The 18115-nt window shown below is 39.6% G+C and overlaps 1 protein-coding gene across 1 annotated transcript in view; it reads right to left on the bottom strand.

The window, feature by feature from the left end:
- Positions 1-9521, bottom strand: part of LYPLAL1 (lysophospholipase like 1) — a 33757-nt gene extending 24236 nt beyond the window's left edge. Inside the window, exons 1-2 of the mRNA XM_049833834.1 lie at positions 9364-9521; positions 4981-5080 (exon numbers count right to left, since the gene is read on the bottom strand). Coding sequence (XP_049689791.1) covers positions 4981-5080; positions 9364-9448 — 185 coding nt within the window. The 5' untranslated portion in view covers positions 9449-9521. The remainder of the gene's footprint in view (positions 1-4980; positions 5081-9363) is intronic.
- Between the last annotated feature and the right edge of the window lie 8594 nt (positions 9522-18115).

Here is an 18115-nt window from a genome sequence, read left to right as displayed (position 1 = left end):
ATAAAAACAAGAGGAAGGATGTATAAGAATACAATGTTGTTAAAGGGATTAGAAATCCAAGATCATTGCCATCATGTTCTACTTTGTTTTCGCCAAGCATGACTAAAGTATCTCTGACAAGCATTTATTGCATTCCACGTAGTATTTAGTATATGATGTAAGCATTACATGTATGCATAGCCATGTTTTCCTCACCTAATGCAAGAGGAGAAATAAAAGGAAAATATGAAGTTTATCCAAGCATGCTTCTATCATTATTATGCAGAATATGTTAAATTTCTACTTACAGAAGGAGATGAAAGAACCACCCCATGATATCAACCAAAACCCTTTCCATTTGTCCCTCAGATTTCCTCTAAAAAGACTTCTTTGTGTTAAATTTATGAATGAGGTTAGGGCTCACCAAAGTGAAGGATTAATAACACTTCCTTGAGCCAAAAATAGTATGATAGGCATTGTGCATGCTCCCCTACACCGCTCTGCCAATCCATCTCAAGTCTGACCTGCAGTACCCCTGCTGCTTTTCCAATCCTAGGCCTCTCATAAGCAGAGACTGCCAATGTAGCTGAATGGTGCCAAACTGTCTGGTGGTTTTGCGATATAGCCAAATGGGGACTACGATGAGATGAAACTCATTTCCACCCGTGAGCTGAGAAAAGATGTAAACTTAGGTGAAAGGATGGAGTACCAGTCCATATAATGCTGAGCAGTCCTTACCAGCCCCATACTTAAGAGATGAGGGAAATTAGAATAAATGGGGGGGGGGGGGGGGGGAGACAACAAACTCTGTGTAGACACTTATTGGGCACAGAAAGGTACGTTGAGTGGATGTCAAAATGATCCACAAAACAGCCCAAAAAGTATTTATAGTTTACTTTGACTTGCAAAAGACGACTGTCAGAATGGAATGCTAGACAACGCAAAGAATCTTTGACCTAGATTTTTTAAGGGAATTATAGAAGGTAAGGTATACTTATTAAAACAAGGAGCCTAAATGGTTTTAACTTTACCACGTTAGCTCCTGCAATGCCAATTTAAACTATCACTTTCTATTAAAAAAAAAAAATAGAGAGAGAGAAGGTTATATTGGGTGGTATTCAGTTCTGATTTAGAAACTCAATAGAAACCTAATGTTTAAGTCACAGTTGTAGCAGCTGAAACAGTATTTAAAGCTGTAGCCATCCTGACCCAAATAAAAAAGGAAAAAGGAAACCCTTTCCTTTAAAACTATTACTGTAGACGTGGCTTTTGGGATTGCATCAGCTGCTAGGGCTGCAATTTGAGCTTCTTTTTTTTAATTAAAGATATGCATTAGCATTACAAGGGAGAAGAAATAGAACTCTGTGGTGTTTAACAAGTTTAATCTATGTACAGAAGCACTGACCTTGAAATAAGGCTAGATAAAACTTAATAGAAGAAAAGTTCTATACTCATTTTTAAGTATGCCCGTTGCCTACATTGCAGAGAAAAAACCCCACCTCGCTAAGCAATGTCTAAAAATTTTCATTTGTAAAGCAAAATTTGCATGCCCCAGCTACATGCATTTAATTTCCAAACATACTCCAAGTAATTCAGGTGCCACTACTCCCACTACATCCCACTGAGAATTCAAATCCACGTATTTTACTTAGAGATTTTGCAAGTTTTTCTTTTGTAATAGTAAATTGTACTATCTATGTTCTGTTATTTTTGCTCAGGAAAAAAACAAATATGACATTTGCAGGACTTTCCAAAAGTGACAGGGGATGAGTGTGACAAAGTGCTGCAAACACTTTACCTGGCCAGGGGAACATCTGGCAATCATTCTCTACACAGACCCTGCACATTACAAAAATGATTAAAGAAAGGTAAATCTTTTTTAAAAAAGTGTAATGTGTTAGAGACACCTATAGAGAATAGTAAAAAACAGTTTTATAAAATATAGTTCAGTAATGTTCTATTGCTTTTACCTGTAAAATGAAGTATCCTCTCTAGCCTTTGCTGAAATCAATGCTGATGAAGCCAGAGAACATGTTTTTAGAATTCTTCCAGATTATATGCTGGGCTACTTTTCCAAAATAATTTTCAAACATATTGACTCTTGAATCAAAACACGTCTGAACCTCTGATGTTGTAGTAAATGAAAAATATGTATATTGCAGTGATTGGGATAAAAATCTAAACAAAATGTAAATATAAACCCCATCCATCCTCCACAAAGAAAAAAAAAATTCAATGTTTTGTTAAAAAGTGTGAATTCCACTGCCTTTCAGACATCCATTTAATAGAGGCAAAGAATGTACAAGACTAGTCTATAGACCTTTCAGCAGAATTATATCCATCAAAAACGTGAAGAGGTATTCCTGACCTGCAGTTTATCCTGCCAAAGCCTCTTGCATTGCAGTTATATCGTCAAACCTGCTTTTACTGGCATAGCTACTTTGACAAAGAGCATTCAATGTGTATGTGGTAAGTTATGCTGGAAAAGACAGGAGTTTATAGAGTATGAACTACCTCCACATTAACAGTATTTTGCCAGAAGAGCGTATTAGCCAAGCAATCCTAGTATGGTCTTGCCTAGCTTCAAGCTTTTATATGATTTCATCATCAGTGTAAAAACCTGCCGGCAAGCTTTGCACTCTGCTCCTATAATTGACAATGCAGTGGCAGGTTTTGCCACCCACAGAGGCTCTACTCTCACTCACATCAGTGTAGCTTTCCACCAGCATATCACTCTGTCTCTACACAATCAAAGACTGGATCAGAACCTTCTTCAGCATATCTGCACACCCATAACCATCTACCTATAGGTCTCATTATCAAGGATGCTGAATTCCCCCGCTGGTGCCAGAAGCATCTGGAATTCTTATCAAAACATATATACATACACACACACATGAAATCAGACCATATATTCAAGTTCATAATGCAGATGCAAGTATTTTAATGTCTGCCATGCAAGTTTGGATGTTCTAGGCCTTGTTTTTCCTTTCTGTGGAAGAAAGGAGAGAAACCATTACAAATGTTTCAAAAAGCGTAGCGAGTTTTGGACTTTAATACCAAAACAACATGAAATGGGTCTGTAAAGGCTTCTGTTATTTCGGTTTCAACCACTAATACGTATGTTCACAAACTTCACTTCAGCATTGCTGCAGTGGCAAACATGATTGTACTTAAGGGCATCTGTTTTATTTCACCACATCAGCTAATGGTGCTTATCAGCAACACTAATATTCCCAAGCGTACTTCATATTGCCAGTCAAAGACAAACACTGTGGTAGTTTTTATTCTTTGAATATACAACTGTTCACAGTTTTGCTAAAAATCACTTCTGAATCAACTCATTCATGACATCTATCTGCTCTAGAGAAGAAAAAAGAGTAACCTCAATTTAAAAAAGCAAAAGAGTGGAATTAACTGTTTATTCACATCCTTTAATTACAACAGTATCTTCCCATCTGTTTACCAAAGTACTGAAATCCAAAGACTTAAGATAAAAACAAATTCCCCACAAATGCAACTCATTTGAGTCAGGAGATCTTGCTGGTTAATCATTTATGCATAGTTTACAGCTGTAATTATCCAAATAAACTAAAACTAACAGGAAAAGGCTTGGACCCCAGAAGTGCAGTGGGATGGAAAAGTGAAGCACTGGCATAACAGATGTGGTCTGAAGTGTTCCGGCTGCATATAACATGTGAAGATAGATCATTTCATACGGAAGCAAAACCTCCTGCATTTTCCTGCTGTGTTGATAGGGAAGAAATAGAGCCCATCAGTATGTGTGATGTGCCACTGATAACTCTAGCATCACTTTAGCCTGTCATCAATGAAGTGATAAGCACATTATTTACAGAAAATCACATTCACTACCTACTAACCCAAAACACACTGCTTCAAAGACTTCCACTCACAGGCTTGAGTTTTCGGTAACACAGTGAGTACATTCACACTGCAATCTCTCAATTGCTTTTCCTGCCTAAGTAGATCATAAAAATACATAGTCAAGGAAAGGGTTTTTTCCACATATTAGCGAGTGCCAGACAAAATCTGCTATTATACTTGTTTATACCCTCCAAGAAAATTTTTTTCAAACCTCTGTACCTCGAAAGTCCATGTAGAATGTCACAATTTCCCTTTCCTTTCAGCATTCATCCACACTTACACACAAATTCAGAAAGAAACTTAAGCCCCATTAACTTTCAAGGAAACATTTTCCTAACTGAGAGCCACAGACAGCTTAAAAATGATTTTGTATTAAGAAAAATTAAACATCTCTGAAATATAAGGCCATGTCTTTACATAGCTAAATATGGAGGTAGGTGTCCAACTTTTAGCCTTTAGGTTTGACCTCATTAACTTAATTTGCTTTCAAATTCCCAGGGGTAAATATTTTTAATCTATATTTCTGGTCTACCACTGAACACGCAGTGTCATTTAATAACAAGAATTGTGCCTACAGCAAATGTTGAACTCAATTCTCTTTGAAACAGTTGGGTCAGGATTCAAACTAGAAGAAATATGTAAATTTAAACTCCCAGTCCTTTCTCCAGCAGCTGAAGATCTTTCACATCCTACTTGCCAAAAAGACTGACCACCTTCAGAACTGAAACCTGGCATTAAATACAACAGAATATTTTAGTGGTTAATTTATGAGAGTTAATATAGGTAGGATGGTGATCCAGAATATGGCTCTATATTGTCATTACAACACACACTGGAGTATCTTCTATTTATATCAAAGAGATGGAAGGTACTGTGATGACAATACCTGAATTTGAATTAGCGACTATGACTTCTGTGAAGTTTTAACCATTTAGAGTCTTAACCACTTAAAATCACAGTCCCTGGGCAGCAATGCACTGTTGAGCTCCAGTTTTGCCAAAAAGAATACACATGAGAAAGTAGTGTTATGACAGTCTGTACCAACATTCACAAGCGTATTTTACGGTAGTGGAACAGAGTAATTTAATCCTAGAGTTAAAATATATTAAACAATACCTGGCAGGAGCTGTTGGATAAATTACTTTTATATGTTGGAAAGCCATGTCTTGATTCAAAATTTGTTTTATCCATGTTCTTGCTCCTTGGCCAGTGTCACCTGTATCACACAGAAGTGTACAACAAGAATTATTCTATACATTTAGAAAGAAAACTATACAATGCCAAATATATTTATACCAGATTGACCTAATTTCTAAATCGCAAAGTTAATGATCAAAAATGCTAAAAAAGAACTTTCTAGAATAACCTCAATCCCCTTTCCAATGAAGATGGACTCAAAACTTCTAGTCCCACAGCATAAATTTCATAAATACTTACTACATCCAACAGCTTAAGTACCTCCTAATCAGGCACAAGGCCTTACCTCTTACTTGCAACTTACCTTATTTGCTGATAACAGCAATAAACAAAAAATACTGATGAACTTCTTAAGAAGTGTGATAAAATACCTGCTGTTCCCCTTAGAAAAGACAATTACTTTTACTACAAAGTTTTATGTTAACTCACTTCAAAACCTAGTCGAAAGCAATAAAAGGGATCTTCACATTTAATTATGCTAATATTACACACAGGCTTTAAGGGAAGTATCAAATACTCCCAAGGTTTTGTAAAAGTGCTCGAGATAAGTTGAGGTTAAAATCTCTGGCAGGCTCCTAAACCTTAATGCCACAGTTCCATTTGAAAGTTAGTTGAGATCTGACTCTCAATGTGTTTTTTCCTAGTCTTACCAACTCAGCCTATAGCCAAAACCCCTGCAGATTGAAGTGCTATGAACAGATATACAGGGTGAATTCTTATGCAGGCAGCACGTGTTCCTTTCAAAGATACATATAAACACCAGACAGTTTCTAGAGCTTGTCTTTGCAGCACTGTTATCTTCCACTGTAACTTCACTGGCACTCCTCTGAACAGCATGCACACACAAGTTAACTATATTGTTAACAAGTTAACAATAACAGTTAAACAATGCTTCAACCTTGAGGAAACTGACCCATCAAAGAATATGGTTTATAGTTAGCAGTAATACAACATGTGCAACCCAAACAGTTGGTGGGGATGCAGCAAACCGGAATTTCAGTACTGCCACTCATGCCATAGGACTTCAGTCTCATCTGAAGTCAAGGCTCCCACATATTATCAACTCAAACTGCTAAATTGAGTTAACAATATTCTCTATTACTTTATCTCAAGTTGGTCAGTTTGACTTTAGAACTCACCCTATTCTTTTCAATAAAATAGCCAAACCACAAGGGAGGAAAAGAAAAAAAAAAAAAAAAATCACTTCCCTAAATCAGGCTTACTGCCACGTTACATGGGCTCATCTGAACAATGTCACAGGAATATACCAATTTATTGTTACAATGTTGATAATTCCCCAATGGAGATTTACTCTTGCTTTCGCATTCAAACTGAATTCAGTGATCTTTATTTACACATACAATTAATGCATCTTCAGAATTAAAGCAGAAGGCAAGAAGGAGTCAAACCCAGCATTATTTTTTTTTCTGTTGAGCACAAATTGCATAACCACAAAGTTTTCTGTTTGACCTAAACACTCCAAGCAACAAATAAACAATAGGGTTGCAAAACTGACACAAAACCTTATTCTGTGCTACGTTAAACATTAAAATCAAAGTTACATCTTTAACTCGATGCTTCAGAACACATTCCCAGAAGCACTTTGCTTACATGAGTAGTATGGTCTGAAGTCCAAACACACCTCTGGTTGACATGCTTTCCTCATGGTTGCTGTCACCTAAGTTATGAACAACGTATCTTAAGGAGGCTTGAATAAACATTTTTTTCCTATACGCTCCTCTTTTTTCAGTTAGAAAGCAGAAGTCTAGGCTTTGCAAATACTTGCACAGGACCAACCCTCAGGCATGTCAACCTAAGCAGCTATCTGAATGCTTACAGAATTGGGACTTACTGAGGTCTTAATGGTGCAGGACACATCTTTTATTATTTATTCACATTTCTTAAGCTTTACCAAGATCAGCAGAAACATTTACAGTTAAGGAAGCTAGCTGGTCCATGAAAAGTTCACAGAAAACTCATTAAGAGAAAATTTAACCATGACCTTCTGTGTGCCAAGGGTCCCCATGGTCCAAATGCTCTGCAACTGCTGTGAATACTTGCATGCAGAGGTATTGCATTTTGATTTGGTAAGAATAGAATTCAGAGAGGAGGGAGAAAGAGAGTAGACTGTGATGCCACAAACAAAACCGAACAACCTTCTGAAAGGTTTGTCTTTCAGGCTGTTCTTCGATCTTAGCATTATACGTTCTTCTGAACACTATTAAAAAGAAGCAAACAATGCACAGACAGTTCTGCTTCGAGTCTGTTTATGAACCTGAAACAGACCGATGGCAGCAATATTATCTTTCTCCCCCTCAAGTAAAATATGAATTATTTTCCTTTCAAATATAGCTTGAATTTTGAAATTTTCTTTCTGTGCAAAGCTTGAACTTAACAACACGTAACATGTAGACTGGATATTAGGAAAAATTTCTTCACTGAAAGGGTTGTCAAGCCTTGGAACAGGCTGCCCAGGGAAGTGGTTGAGTCACCATCCCCGGAGATATTTAAAAGACGTGTAGATGTGGTGTTTAGGGACATGGTTTAGTGGTGGACTTGGCAGTGCTAGGTTAATGACTGGACTTGATGATCTTAAAGGTCTTTTCCAACCTAAACAATTCTATGGTTCTATGCATGTTATAACATGCAAAGTAGTAAACCTATGTCTAAAAATTTATTATACATTTGTTATGTCCGTTTGCCTTCCCTGCTCAGCTACCAGATGGATCCTCTACCTAAATTTGATGTACCGTACCGGGAATTTTCTAATATTTTTCTATACCATTTTGTATTTACATTCTCCACTTGTTATAATTTGTCTGGAGCAAGCATTATGAACAAAATGGGATTCATGCCATTTACTGCCACTTTCCATCACAAGCACTGTAGAAGGTTTACAATTCAGGTTTACAGGCCAGCCCACAGCAACGGCACTGTGGCTACTTCTGTTTTAAATTCTATTCTGTGGAACTGCTAAACAAAACCAAATAAAAGCACCCTTGTACTTCGCCATTGCAAACATTACGGATGAAATCATATCAAAAATGAAAAAATTGTGGAGTACTTTAACCACATGTGGAATCAACCTCTAACCATAATCTTCCCTTACTCCTCCAACATGAGAGAAAATTATTTCCTCAAGCATTAAAGCATTAGCGTTAACAAGAGGGCTGAATGCATCTCGTGAACTCTCTTTCATTCTTTAACTCCCAGAACTTGAGAAAAGCAAAATTAAACTAGATATAAAAATGAAACTAATTTAATAAGCACATACATCTTTGTTAAACTAAGTAGCAGCATCAGCTAAAAGTAAAACTAATAGAAAGACACTGAAAGAGTTGAGCACACTGCCATGCGCACATGGACATCTCAAAAGAATTAATTCCCAAGAACTTGATCTAATAAAGACCTACAAGTACTGTGGGTTTTTGCTGTTGGGTTGGTTTTTTTTGTTCTGGGGTGGGGTTTTTTTGTTTGTTTTTGTTTTATTTAAGTCATGTGGACTTTGTTGTTGTTATTTAGCAGGTTAGAAATAACCTTTAACAAAAAAACCCAACACAACACACACTGCCCTCCTTCCCTCAGACCGGTTGCTGATGAAGGTAACTACCTTCTTCAGACGGTGGCCATGAAGCCAGTCTGGACGTGGCTAGCACCCTTCTGAACAGACAGAAGTCAGTCTATTAACACTGGCTTTTAAAAGGCAACAATACTCTCGGTCTGATCCTCAAAACACCAAGAGCCATTTTAATTATGAAAATCATTCTTCGCATGTGGCCACCCTCAGAGGGAACAAGTTAAGAAAGTATCTTCTGGAACACATTTGTTCTCATGGCAAAGCAAGCCAGGCTGGTGGCACCGTCCCTGAAACGCACCCCACGGACCCACCTCAGGCCCGGGGAGGCCCAAACGCTACACCCAGTCCACCCGCAGGCACGCCGCTTTGCCCACGGCGCCTCCTCCTTTGCCGGCCCCACGTCCCGCACTGTCCCCGGGGTAGGCGAGAGCCGCCGGGAGGACGCGGGCACCTGACACCCCTTCTCCTCGCCCTTCTCCAGCCGCGGCGGGCCGGCCCCGCGGGCTCCCTCACGCAGCACCGGGACGCCGCCGCCGCCGCTGCTCCCGCCCCGCGCACCGCCGCGCTCCCGGCAGGGCCCCACCGCGCAGGAGGCGGCGGCGGCCACCCCGGCCCCGCGGGCGGAGGGCGGCCTCCCGCCGGCGGCAGCCCACCGAGCCCCGGCCCCGCCGCGGGGTAGCAGGGGAGGGAAGGGCCGGGGAGGGGGGTGGGGGGGAAGCAGCCACCTGAGCCGTGCAGGAAGATGAGGGAGGCGGTGTGCCTGCCCGCAGGGGACACCACGCTCCTCTGCAGCGCAGCGGGCGCCGCCATGGCCGCCGCTCTCGCTCTCCTCCTCCTCTTCCTCCTCCTCCCGGCCCGGCCGGTAGCGCGGCCCACGGCGCCGGCGCAGAGGCGGCCCCGCCGCCGGGCCGAGAGGGAGCCCTCGGCCTTTCCCGGCCCTTCCTACCGCGGCCGCGGGGCCATGTCGGCGTCGTAGTCCGCCCCGTTCTCCTCAGGCGCTGCTGCCTCAAGGAACAGCTCTCCCGCCCCCAAGCCAGAAAAGTTCCGTCTGCTTATAGAAAGTCCTGTCTCTGTAGAGGCTTAGAAATGCCATGGGGTAGGCAAACTGGGGATCAAACGGAGAGGGTGTCGTCCCTTTCAGGTCGTAGTACGTGTTTGGAAAGGCAGTTAGGCTTCGGCCTCACCAGGTGCGCGCTCTCAGGAGTAAAGGCCCGGCGGAGGGGAGGCAGGTAGCGGGGGTCTGAGGGCTCCTTCGAGGGGCTTCAGAAAGCAAAGGGCCTCCAAGGACCGACCTTCCAAAGGTCCAGTAGAAGCTTGAAAGGTTGTCTGACCTTAATCCACCTCTGAGCACAACTAAGCTGATGCTCTTGGTAGTTTCTACTGAACTGCTGTAGGGGGATAAGGAGTAGGAGCTTTCTTGTGCGCTTTTAGGTAACCTACACACATTCAAGGTCGTAAGACTTTTTTTTCCTCTTTTTCTTCCTAGTGATGTGTCAATTAACCACCTGCCTTGGTGCTTTGAGGGCTGCAGCAGTGGAACAAGGATGACCAAGCATGAACTCCGCTATTGCCATTTCACTAGCCAGGTGCAGTGCAAGCCAGGGGGTGAGCAGCAAGTTTACGGATTAGTTTTGCAGTTCATCTTGAAGTATTTTGGCAAGCCATAGGGGCACACCTGTTAGTCCTTAAAAATGTAATGAAACCTTAGCCTCTTGAGGTAGCATGTTATTACCTTCAGAATGGCCTGTGGGTTAAGTAGATGAAACATCAGCGTGTGTGTAATATGAAGAGCATGCTGTGCTTGTATTTCTGTTCAAATTACTGTCCTGACTACTATTTTCCTATATATTTAGTCAGGGCACCAGTTAAATGCAGGCTGACAAATGGCATGTTATGATGCCCCTTCAAAATATATGCAGCTGTCTTTTTAATATATCTAAGAAGCATTCTACAGCAGGTCCAAGAAGTAAATAGAAGGAAAAAAACCCGATAGTTGGGGAAATGAGAAAATTGAATGGTGGGGAGGGGTGAAAGAGATAGCTAAAATTTTCTGCAGTCTCAGTTGCCCAGTTCAAGAATACAAAATCTCAGTAAAGTAGTGCCACCATGAACAAGTCAGTATTGCCAGTGGCTAGTACTCGACACACGCCTTGCTCTTCATTTGACTTGGAGTATTCAAAAATAATTGTGGTATTGGAGAGATCAATGCTCGCTTTTTAAAAAAAATTAGCTTAGCAGGAACTTTTAATCATTATTATAGGATATAGTCACTCAATTATTTGCAATATTTTAATTTATCTTGCCATCTTTCATGAGCATTGTAATTTTTGAGGGCTATTATATGTGAAGGATCACTGAACAAACGTGATGTGTGGCTTTGGACAAACACTTCTGCACAGTTACGACAACGAACCACGATCAAGCCTTTTTAACGCTTACGGTTTTTCATTCCCTGCTTCTGAGTTACAAGCTTGGAGGTACCAGATTTCTTTGTGCCAACAAATAAAGCTTGATGCCAGGAACAAAACAGAGGATAAAATAGCAAACTGTGCAAAAATAGTACTCTAGGTTTGGAGGATTTTGTGTGTTGTTTTTTTTTGTGTGTGTTTTGGGTTTTTTTAAGAGAAATAGTCAAGGCATAAGATATATTCTTTCTTTTCCATTAGAAAACAAGCAAAGGGCTATCTTTATCTTTCCGTGAAGGGAGAGGTCTCCAGGTCTTCAGGGGAAAGACCAATATTTTTCAAAAATTAAAGACAAAATAGCCAACTGCATAGAAACTTGTAAGAGAATAGGAGTTGTGAACAAACATAAATGGAAAAGAGCGGAGTTATAATTCTGATGACAACCAATTTACTGTGAGAACTTGTTATTTATACCAGAGGAAAAGCCCTTCTTGGGATGTTTTTGAGTATATTAATGATCTTATATATTAATTATATTAAAATGTATTTTAATGGTATTAAAAAAAACCCCAACACTGCAAAACCCCCTTCTAACAGTGATAGATCTGAATCAAGTGCTCAGAAATGGTCAGGAGATGATTCTTTCATTTCTTGGAGTTTTCTGTTAGAGGGATGATAGAGTCCCCTCCCCTGCCACTTCTGCCTGAAGAAGGAGGGGAAGGAGGGAACATGGTTGGAGTAAGAACTAGAAAAGGGCTGTAACTATTTCCCTGGGGCAAACCTGTGAAGCCTATGAAGCAGACAGATGAATCTCATGAAAATCATGGCTGCTGCTAAAACCTAGCCTTACTAACTGAAAGGACTATCCTGAATGAATTAACAGTATGTTAATAACTGTAGAAAATTATAGGCATTATGAAAATAGCTAGCAAATTTTGTTAAACTAACATATGCTTAAGTTCTGATGTTTATGGGTTTTTTTATAAGTCTTGCACTGCTGACATGAAACATCTCCAAAAGGAATTTATTACATTTCACAGCATCAATAAAATGTCCTCCCACACCCTTAAAAACATATTCTGTTGTAATTGCTTCTCTTTTTGATTTTTTTTTCTGGGCTTAATGAAATAAATAGATTAAATTTTGATTTAAATGCTAAATAAATATTGAAATGTAAATATGTGGCCATTTTAAGTTTTCTAAAGAAAGTAAATGTTAAGTGTGAGCTGCGTTTTGTTCCTTAGGATAGGCTGTTGCTCACAGTGCTCTCTGTTCCAACTCTGTTCTCTCACACTGATTCTATTCAGAAGAAACCAGAAGAGTTTAATTTACTTGCAACCATTTTGATATTTTTCTCATATAAAATGGCTTTGCACTTTAAAATTAACTTTAGCTGAAAACAGTATGTTACAGAGTAATTTTTATGTCCAGCATGTGTACATATATAACATCCAGAAACACTATTATAACTGTATATGCAGAACTAAGGCTCTTGCACCCCACATTGAAAAATAGTTTGTAGGTATCGTACAGTTGCTGTTGGGGTTTTTTTAGTAGTTGAGTTAGTCCACAGATGCTTCATTGATGATTACAAAGAAGTTTATCTGATTGCTAGTTGATTATATTTACATTTAGGTGATTTTGACAGAAGCAGTGATTTTGGTATGGCAATAAAAATATTAAGTATTTGGATCTTTATACACACCCCCTCTATTTCTTTCTCAGTATCGTGACATTATCATTGCCATATCAGAAGATCAAATCATTAATTCTAGTCTTTGTTGCTTGAGTGTTAGCTAACCTATACTTGCTTTCTTCATTATTAAGGCATTAAAATTAAGTGCTGAATTTCTTTGATTTTTTTGTACATTCCTTCCCTCTCCTGTCTTTCTCCAAGTTTTTACAGACTGAAGGGTTGTCCCGGTTTCAGCTGGGATAGAGTTAATTTTCTTTCTAGTAGCTGGTATAGTGTTGTGTTTTGGATTTACCATGAGAAGAACGTTGATAACACACTGATGTTTTCAGTTGTTGCTAAGTAGTGTTTATACCAAGTCAAGGATTTTTCAGCTTCTCATGCCCAGCCAGCAAGAAGGCTGGAGGGGCACAAGAAGTTGGGAGGGGACACAGCCAGGACAGCTGACCCAAACTGGACAAAGGGGTATTCCATACCATGTGATGTCATGCCCAGTATATAAATTGGGGGGAGTTGGCCTGGGGAGCGGATAGCTGCTCCCAAACTAACTGGGCATCGGTCAGCAAGTGGTGAGCAATTGCGTTGTGCATCACTTGTTTTATATATTCTAATCCTTTTATTATTGTAATTTTATTATTATCATTGTAATTTTCCTCCTTTTTGTCCTATTAAACTGTTCTTATCTCAACCCACGAGTTTTACTTTTTTTTCCTGATTCTCTCCCCCATCCCACTGTGTGTGTGGGGGGTGACCAAGCGGCCGCGTGGTGCTTAGTTGCTGGCTGGGGTTAAACCATGACAAGGGTCTGTCCACTGTTTTTAAGACCATCATGCCAGTTACCGTGATCTGATAAAAATAAGCAACTATCCTCAAATTTGCAGGTGGTTTCATCCATTGGAAATCAATGGCTGTGCTTTGATATAGAATTTATATGGCATGGGGTTTTTTTTAGGTCTTCTCTTTCAGTGTACATCTTGGCATAATTTATTCTAAAAAGTTCTTATAAACAGTACAACTGCCGCAGTAGAGGTAGGAAGTGCCATAAGGGTTGCTACTCAGGCACACAGCCCAGTGGTCCATTTATCGTGCCAAACTATTCATACCCTCACCAAGCCAAATGAAAAATGTATTTCCATTCATATTTTTTAATTGCAAATTTGAGGTTCTTAGCAAACAATCAACATTCAAAATAGGTAGATTTTGAAAAGTTGTTTTCCTGTCCAGTGAGAAGTATATTTTGATGCTGAGTTCTCCTGTTCTTTACTAGAAAAAAAGCTCCCTGGCTAGGCTGCGTCCTTAATATTGTGCATCAGAGGTATGATTTACCATGGAGTTTTGTGGGGGAAATCAGTCCACAAAGAGAAAAGCAAGTTGTGTTCTGCATCTGAATACTGTCTGGCACAATGGGATCTTGACCCAATGTTTCTAGTTACCACAGCAAGGTAAACAAGTAATAAATAAACAAATCATGTTCTTTTTGGCCCAAGAGGTAATTGGTATTTAGGGTCTTGTGAGATAATTTTGCTAGCAGGAGCCAGATATTTACTGCATGCCATCCAATTTGTTTAAAAACAAATGAGGGCACGGTCCCAGGGACAACAGGAGGCAGTTCCCTTCTTCACAAATCTGAGCCTGCAGCTAGCCAACACCCTGCCAAAACAAATCCAGTCTTGGCTACATTACTGGTGTCTGTGTGTTTCTTCTGCTTGTTCTTTGCAGCGGGTTTGCTGCTTCTGAGTCATTTGGACGTCCACTCAGCTGCTGCATCTGCAGGCATCTCCCAGGCAAGCTCCTTGGCCCATCTTGTTCAGCTTATAGCCTGCTGGAGCCTGGAGGGATGTTCCTCAACCAGAATTCCCCAAGGGATCTCGCAGACATGCTTGGGGCTTACCAAAAACACATTAACAGTATTCTCAGCAAATAGCGAAGCTGCTTTCTATTAATATGTGGACTGGTGCTGGCTGCCTTTTATTTAATACGTTGATTAGAGCTACGGCTGCTAACTGGTATGACTGGTTTTACATTGACTTGACAGTTACTGGCAGAGCTGCTTTATATATCAGACAGTATTTCAAAGACGCTCACCCTGGGTAGTGAACTCACCTTGGCCATGGGAGATTGAGTTCAGGACTTTTGGGGGAAGTTTGAAGTGCCATGGGAGGGTTTGGCTCCAGTGGAGCTTTGCCTGTGGGAAGATGTTGGTCCTGGGACCACAATATTATTACAGTCTCCAGTAAAATTTCTGGACTCAGAATGAAGGATCCTTAGTCGATTTAAACTGTGTATCTGGCAAGTTTGTTACACCTTGTAATTTCGTTGTGTGTCTTGGTATTTCTTTTGAGGACCAGTGTTCTTGCATATATGTTACTGAATACGAATCTCAGGTTCTTGTTGCTTTAAAAGGATATAAGCTCTCTGAATTGAGCAAAAAGCTGTGAAAACGTGAACCTTAAAATCCAGACATACAAGAAAAAAATCCCCAATATTCTTATTTTAAATGTCTCATAATTTTGACTCATTTTCTAAAGTTCTGATTTATGAATTAGGAACTCTTGAAATTAGCAGGAGCGCTCTAGTGAGATTACTGCACTGGAGTTAATAAATGAGTGTGCCCAGATCTGTGCTGCCCCATTCCACATTCACGTGTATGTGAATTGGGAGTGTTAAACATATCACACTCTCAAATAACATGGCTGTGCTAGCAAGCTTTCTCGTTTTCTCCATAGAAATGCAATCTATCAAACCAAAGTATCTCGTGTCAATGTGGAGTACTTTTGCCAGTATAAATTGGAAGTCTGAAAGAGGGCTTTGCTCATATAAATATATTGGCAAGACTTTATACAGTCACAACAAAATCTAAATTTGCTTTCTTAATGCTAAAATCTGGTTTTGGTTACTTTACTGTCAGTCAGGAGTAACTCCCTCTGGTTGACCCAAAGATAAGTTGAACCCAACAAAAGAATCTTTTGGACTCACAACCCTGTACTGGCATTAGGACATGGAAATGGTAGAAACTGCTTTTTTAATCTGCAAGTAGAAAGTAACTGTGTTCACATTGGTTTTGCTTAATTTACCCCTTCTGAGCCTGAGCAGGTAAAATGTCGACATTTATATCAACAATGGAAACGTATACTACAGAACTCTCTGACAGACCTATTTGTTGCTTTCCTCCTGCTTCATATCAGTGGGACTTTGTTGGTATGGCTTCCACATTTCGGCATTTATTTGTCAAAACCGGGGCGTAGGTGCAAGCATTTTTTTTGGTGCCAATTTATGTGATGCCATAAAGCAGCGTTTTTCATTTTTCAACACTTATTAGCTCAGTTCCTCAGCTGTGCGGCACCACACCCTGATGTGAAACTTACAGAGGGATAATTCTGACAGGTTTATATTGGCCTAAATTTATAGCTTTTCATTTGGGAAAATGAGTATCTTGTTCACATCTCCAGTACAATGTTGTGACTATTTGACAAGATCAACCACCAAGACCTTTGGAAGTCTGGAAATCAGAGGATGTCCTAAAGGTATATGCAGTTCCACTTTCAGACAGTGGATTAATGGAAACCCCATTTCTTTAAATTGAATGGGCTATGCTTTAAAGTATTTTAGTGTCAGTGCACCAAATTCTTCCAAAGCAGAGCATCCAACACGTATATACAAACATATATATATAAAATATTAATATTGAGGTAAACTGAACAGTACAATAATGTACTCCAAGCTTTTAAGATAACATTTGTGATGCCTTAAGATAAAACACTGTGGTGTATATTTTTCATCATAGACAAGATATGGTATAAGGACAACAATATACATCAGTACATTTTTCCTACATATAAATTTATGACTGAATCTAAAACTAATATGCAGAGTGGCTATCATATATATATTTATTATGTTTTATTTATTTTTCTAAAATGAAATATGTCGCAAAAGAGTTGTTCTGTAATCTCTGCTAATAAGTTCTGGATGTACTATTTTTCCTATGTGCTAAGGATAAAATCTATGGTTGGTCCTTGCCCTTTCATTTAATTGCATTTTAAGGGTGCAGGTATCTTTTTTTGGCTCTGTAAGATCGCCCCTTTTCTGTAGTCAACAGAGGCAGCGGGTCTTTGGTCTGTAAAGGGTGCTTATGGGCATGAGCTCAGCTATGTCCATCTGAAGTCTGGACACCTCAAGTTAGGTGAGATTAAGCACAGCCTAAGCTTCTACTTTTGTTTTGTGTTGTTGGATTCCAGGTCATGGCCATGCTGTTATTAGCAGGCCACAGAAAATTATGTCTGTCAGTAGTCTAATCGGGTCCAGTTTGGATCTGTAAACTCTAGTAGCTTGAGTGTGGTGGCTGAGTGAACAAAATAGTTATGACCCAGTTCTGTCATATCTGAAATGTACCTATGTTTTTAAAATCGGCACCATCAAGCTAGCAATAACGAGGATTTGTTTTGTTTCCTGCAGCAGAGGAGCTATGGAATTAGAGTATGAAAAATATGAACAGGTCACTGTAGAAAGGTTACCCACCGGGGTGTTGGATCGGCTCTAAGCCTAGCTGTAGAGCAGTTTTTCCATTACGTATCTGAATAAATTCTCACGCATGTGAAAACTGCAAAACCAGGCCACCTGTGGTTAAATGGATGACTCCATTCTGAGTCAATTAACACAGAGAGTATTATGTAGAAAATGAAATAATTAGATTTTCAGACAATGTGAAACATATAAGTTACATTTGTGTAACATAATCAGTGTTTTCAGAAACAATTGCAAAGAGACCTAGGCATGCAGTATGTGAACAAATCCAGCATGAAGCATTATGTAGGTGCAGATTGCTCACTGTTGCCTTGAAATGTGGCCTTTATTAGATACCTGTGAATTACAATAAAATTTGATACATTAAAGACATTAGAACCATATTGCTTTAAAAGAACTGACAATAACATACTAAAGTGTTTGAATTAAGAAGATGCTTGTCTGGGTTTCTATGTTTTCTGTTACGCAAAAATTAGCAATATTTTCAAATGGACTGTGTATTCTTTTAGATACAAAACAAATTACTCAGTTGAATAAACCCTGCTGTAACGTCACCCTGCCCAAATGAAAGCCAGTATTACGTGAGAGCAATTACTTTTCATGGTCCTTAGCATAAACCATGTGATGTTGGGAAGTTCTGAATGTTTGAATATGCTAATTATTCTTCCCTTTGCTCTGTGGTAGATGCTGTTTTGCTATATAAATTGGCTCAGGAATCTGCATGTTTTTGTGATGTGCTAGTTGCCATCTGCTTTGGAGATATTCCCATGCACTTTTGTTGATGCAACAGCTATAGTGTTTTAAAATGTTGATACTATGAAAATGTAATGTGATTGGGCTTGGACAGGTGCCTTA

This window comes from Accipiter gentilis, chromosome 30 (genome assembly GCF_929443795.1).
Source record: "Accipiter gentilis chromosome 30, bAccGen1.1, whole genome shotgun sequence".
In the NCBI taxonomy this organism is placed as follows: domain Eukaryota; kingdom Metazoa; phylum Chordata; class Aves; order Accipitriformes; family Accipitridae; genus Astur; species Astur gentilis.
This window is presented reverse-complemented; position numbering and strand designations above follow the sequence as displayed.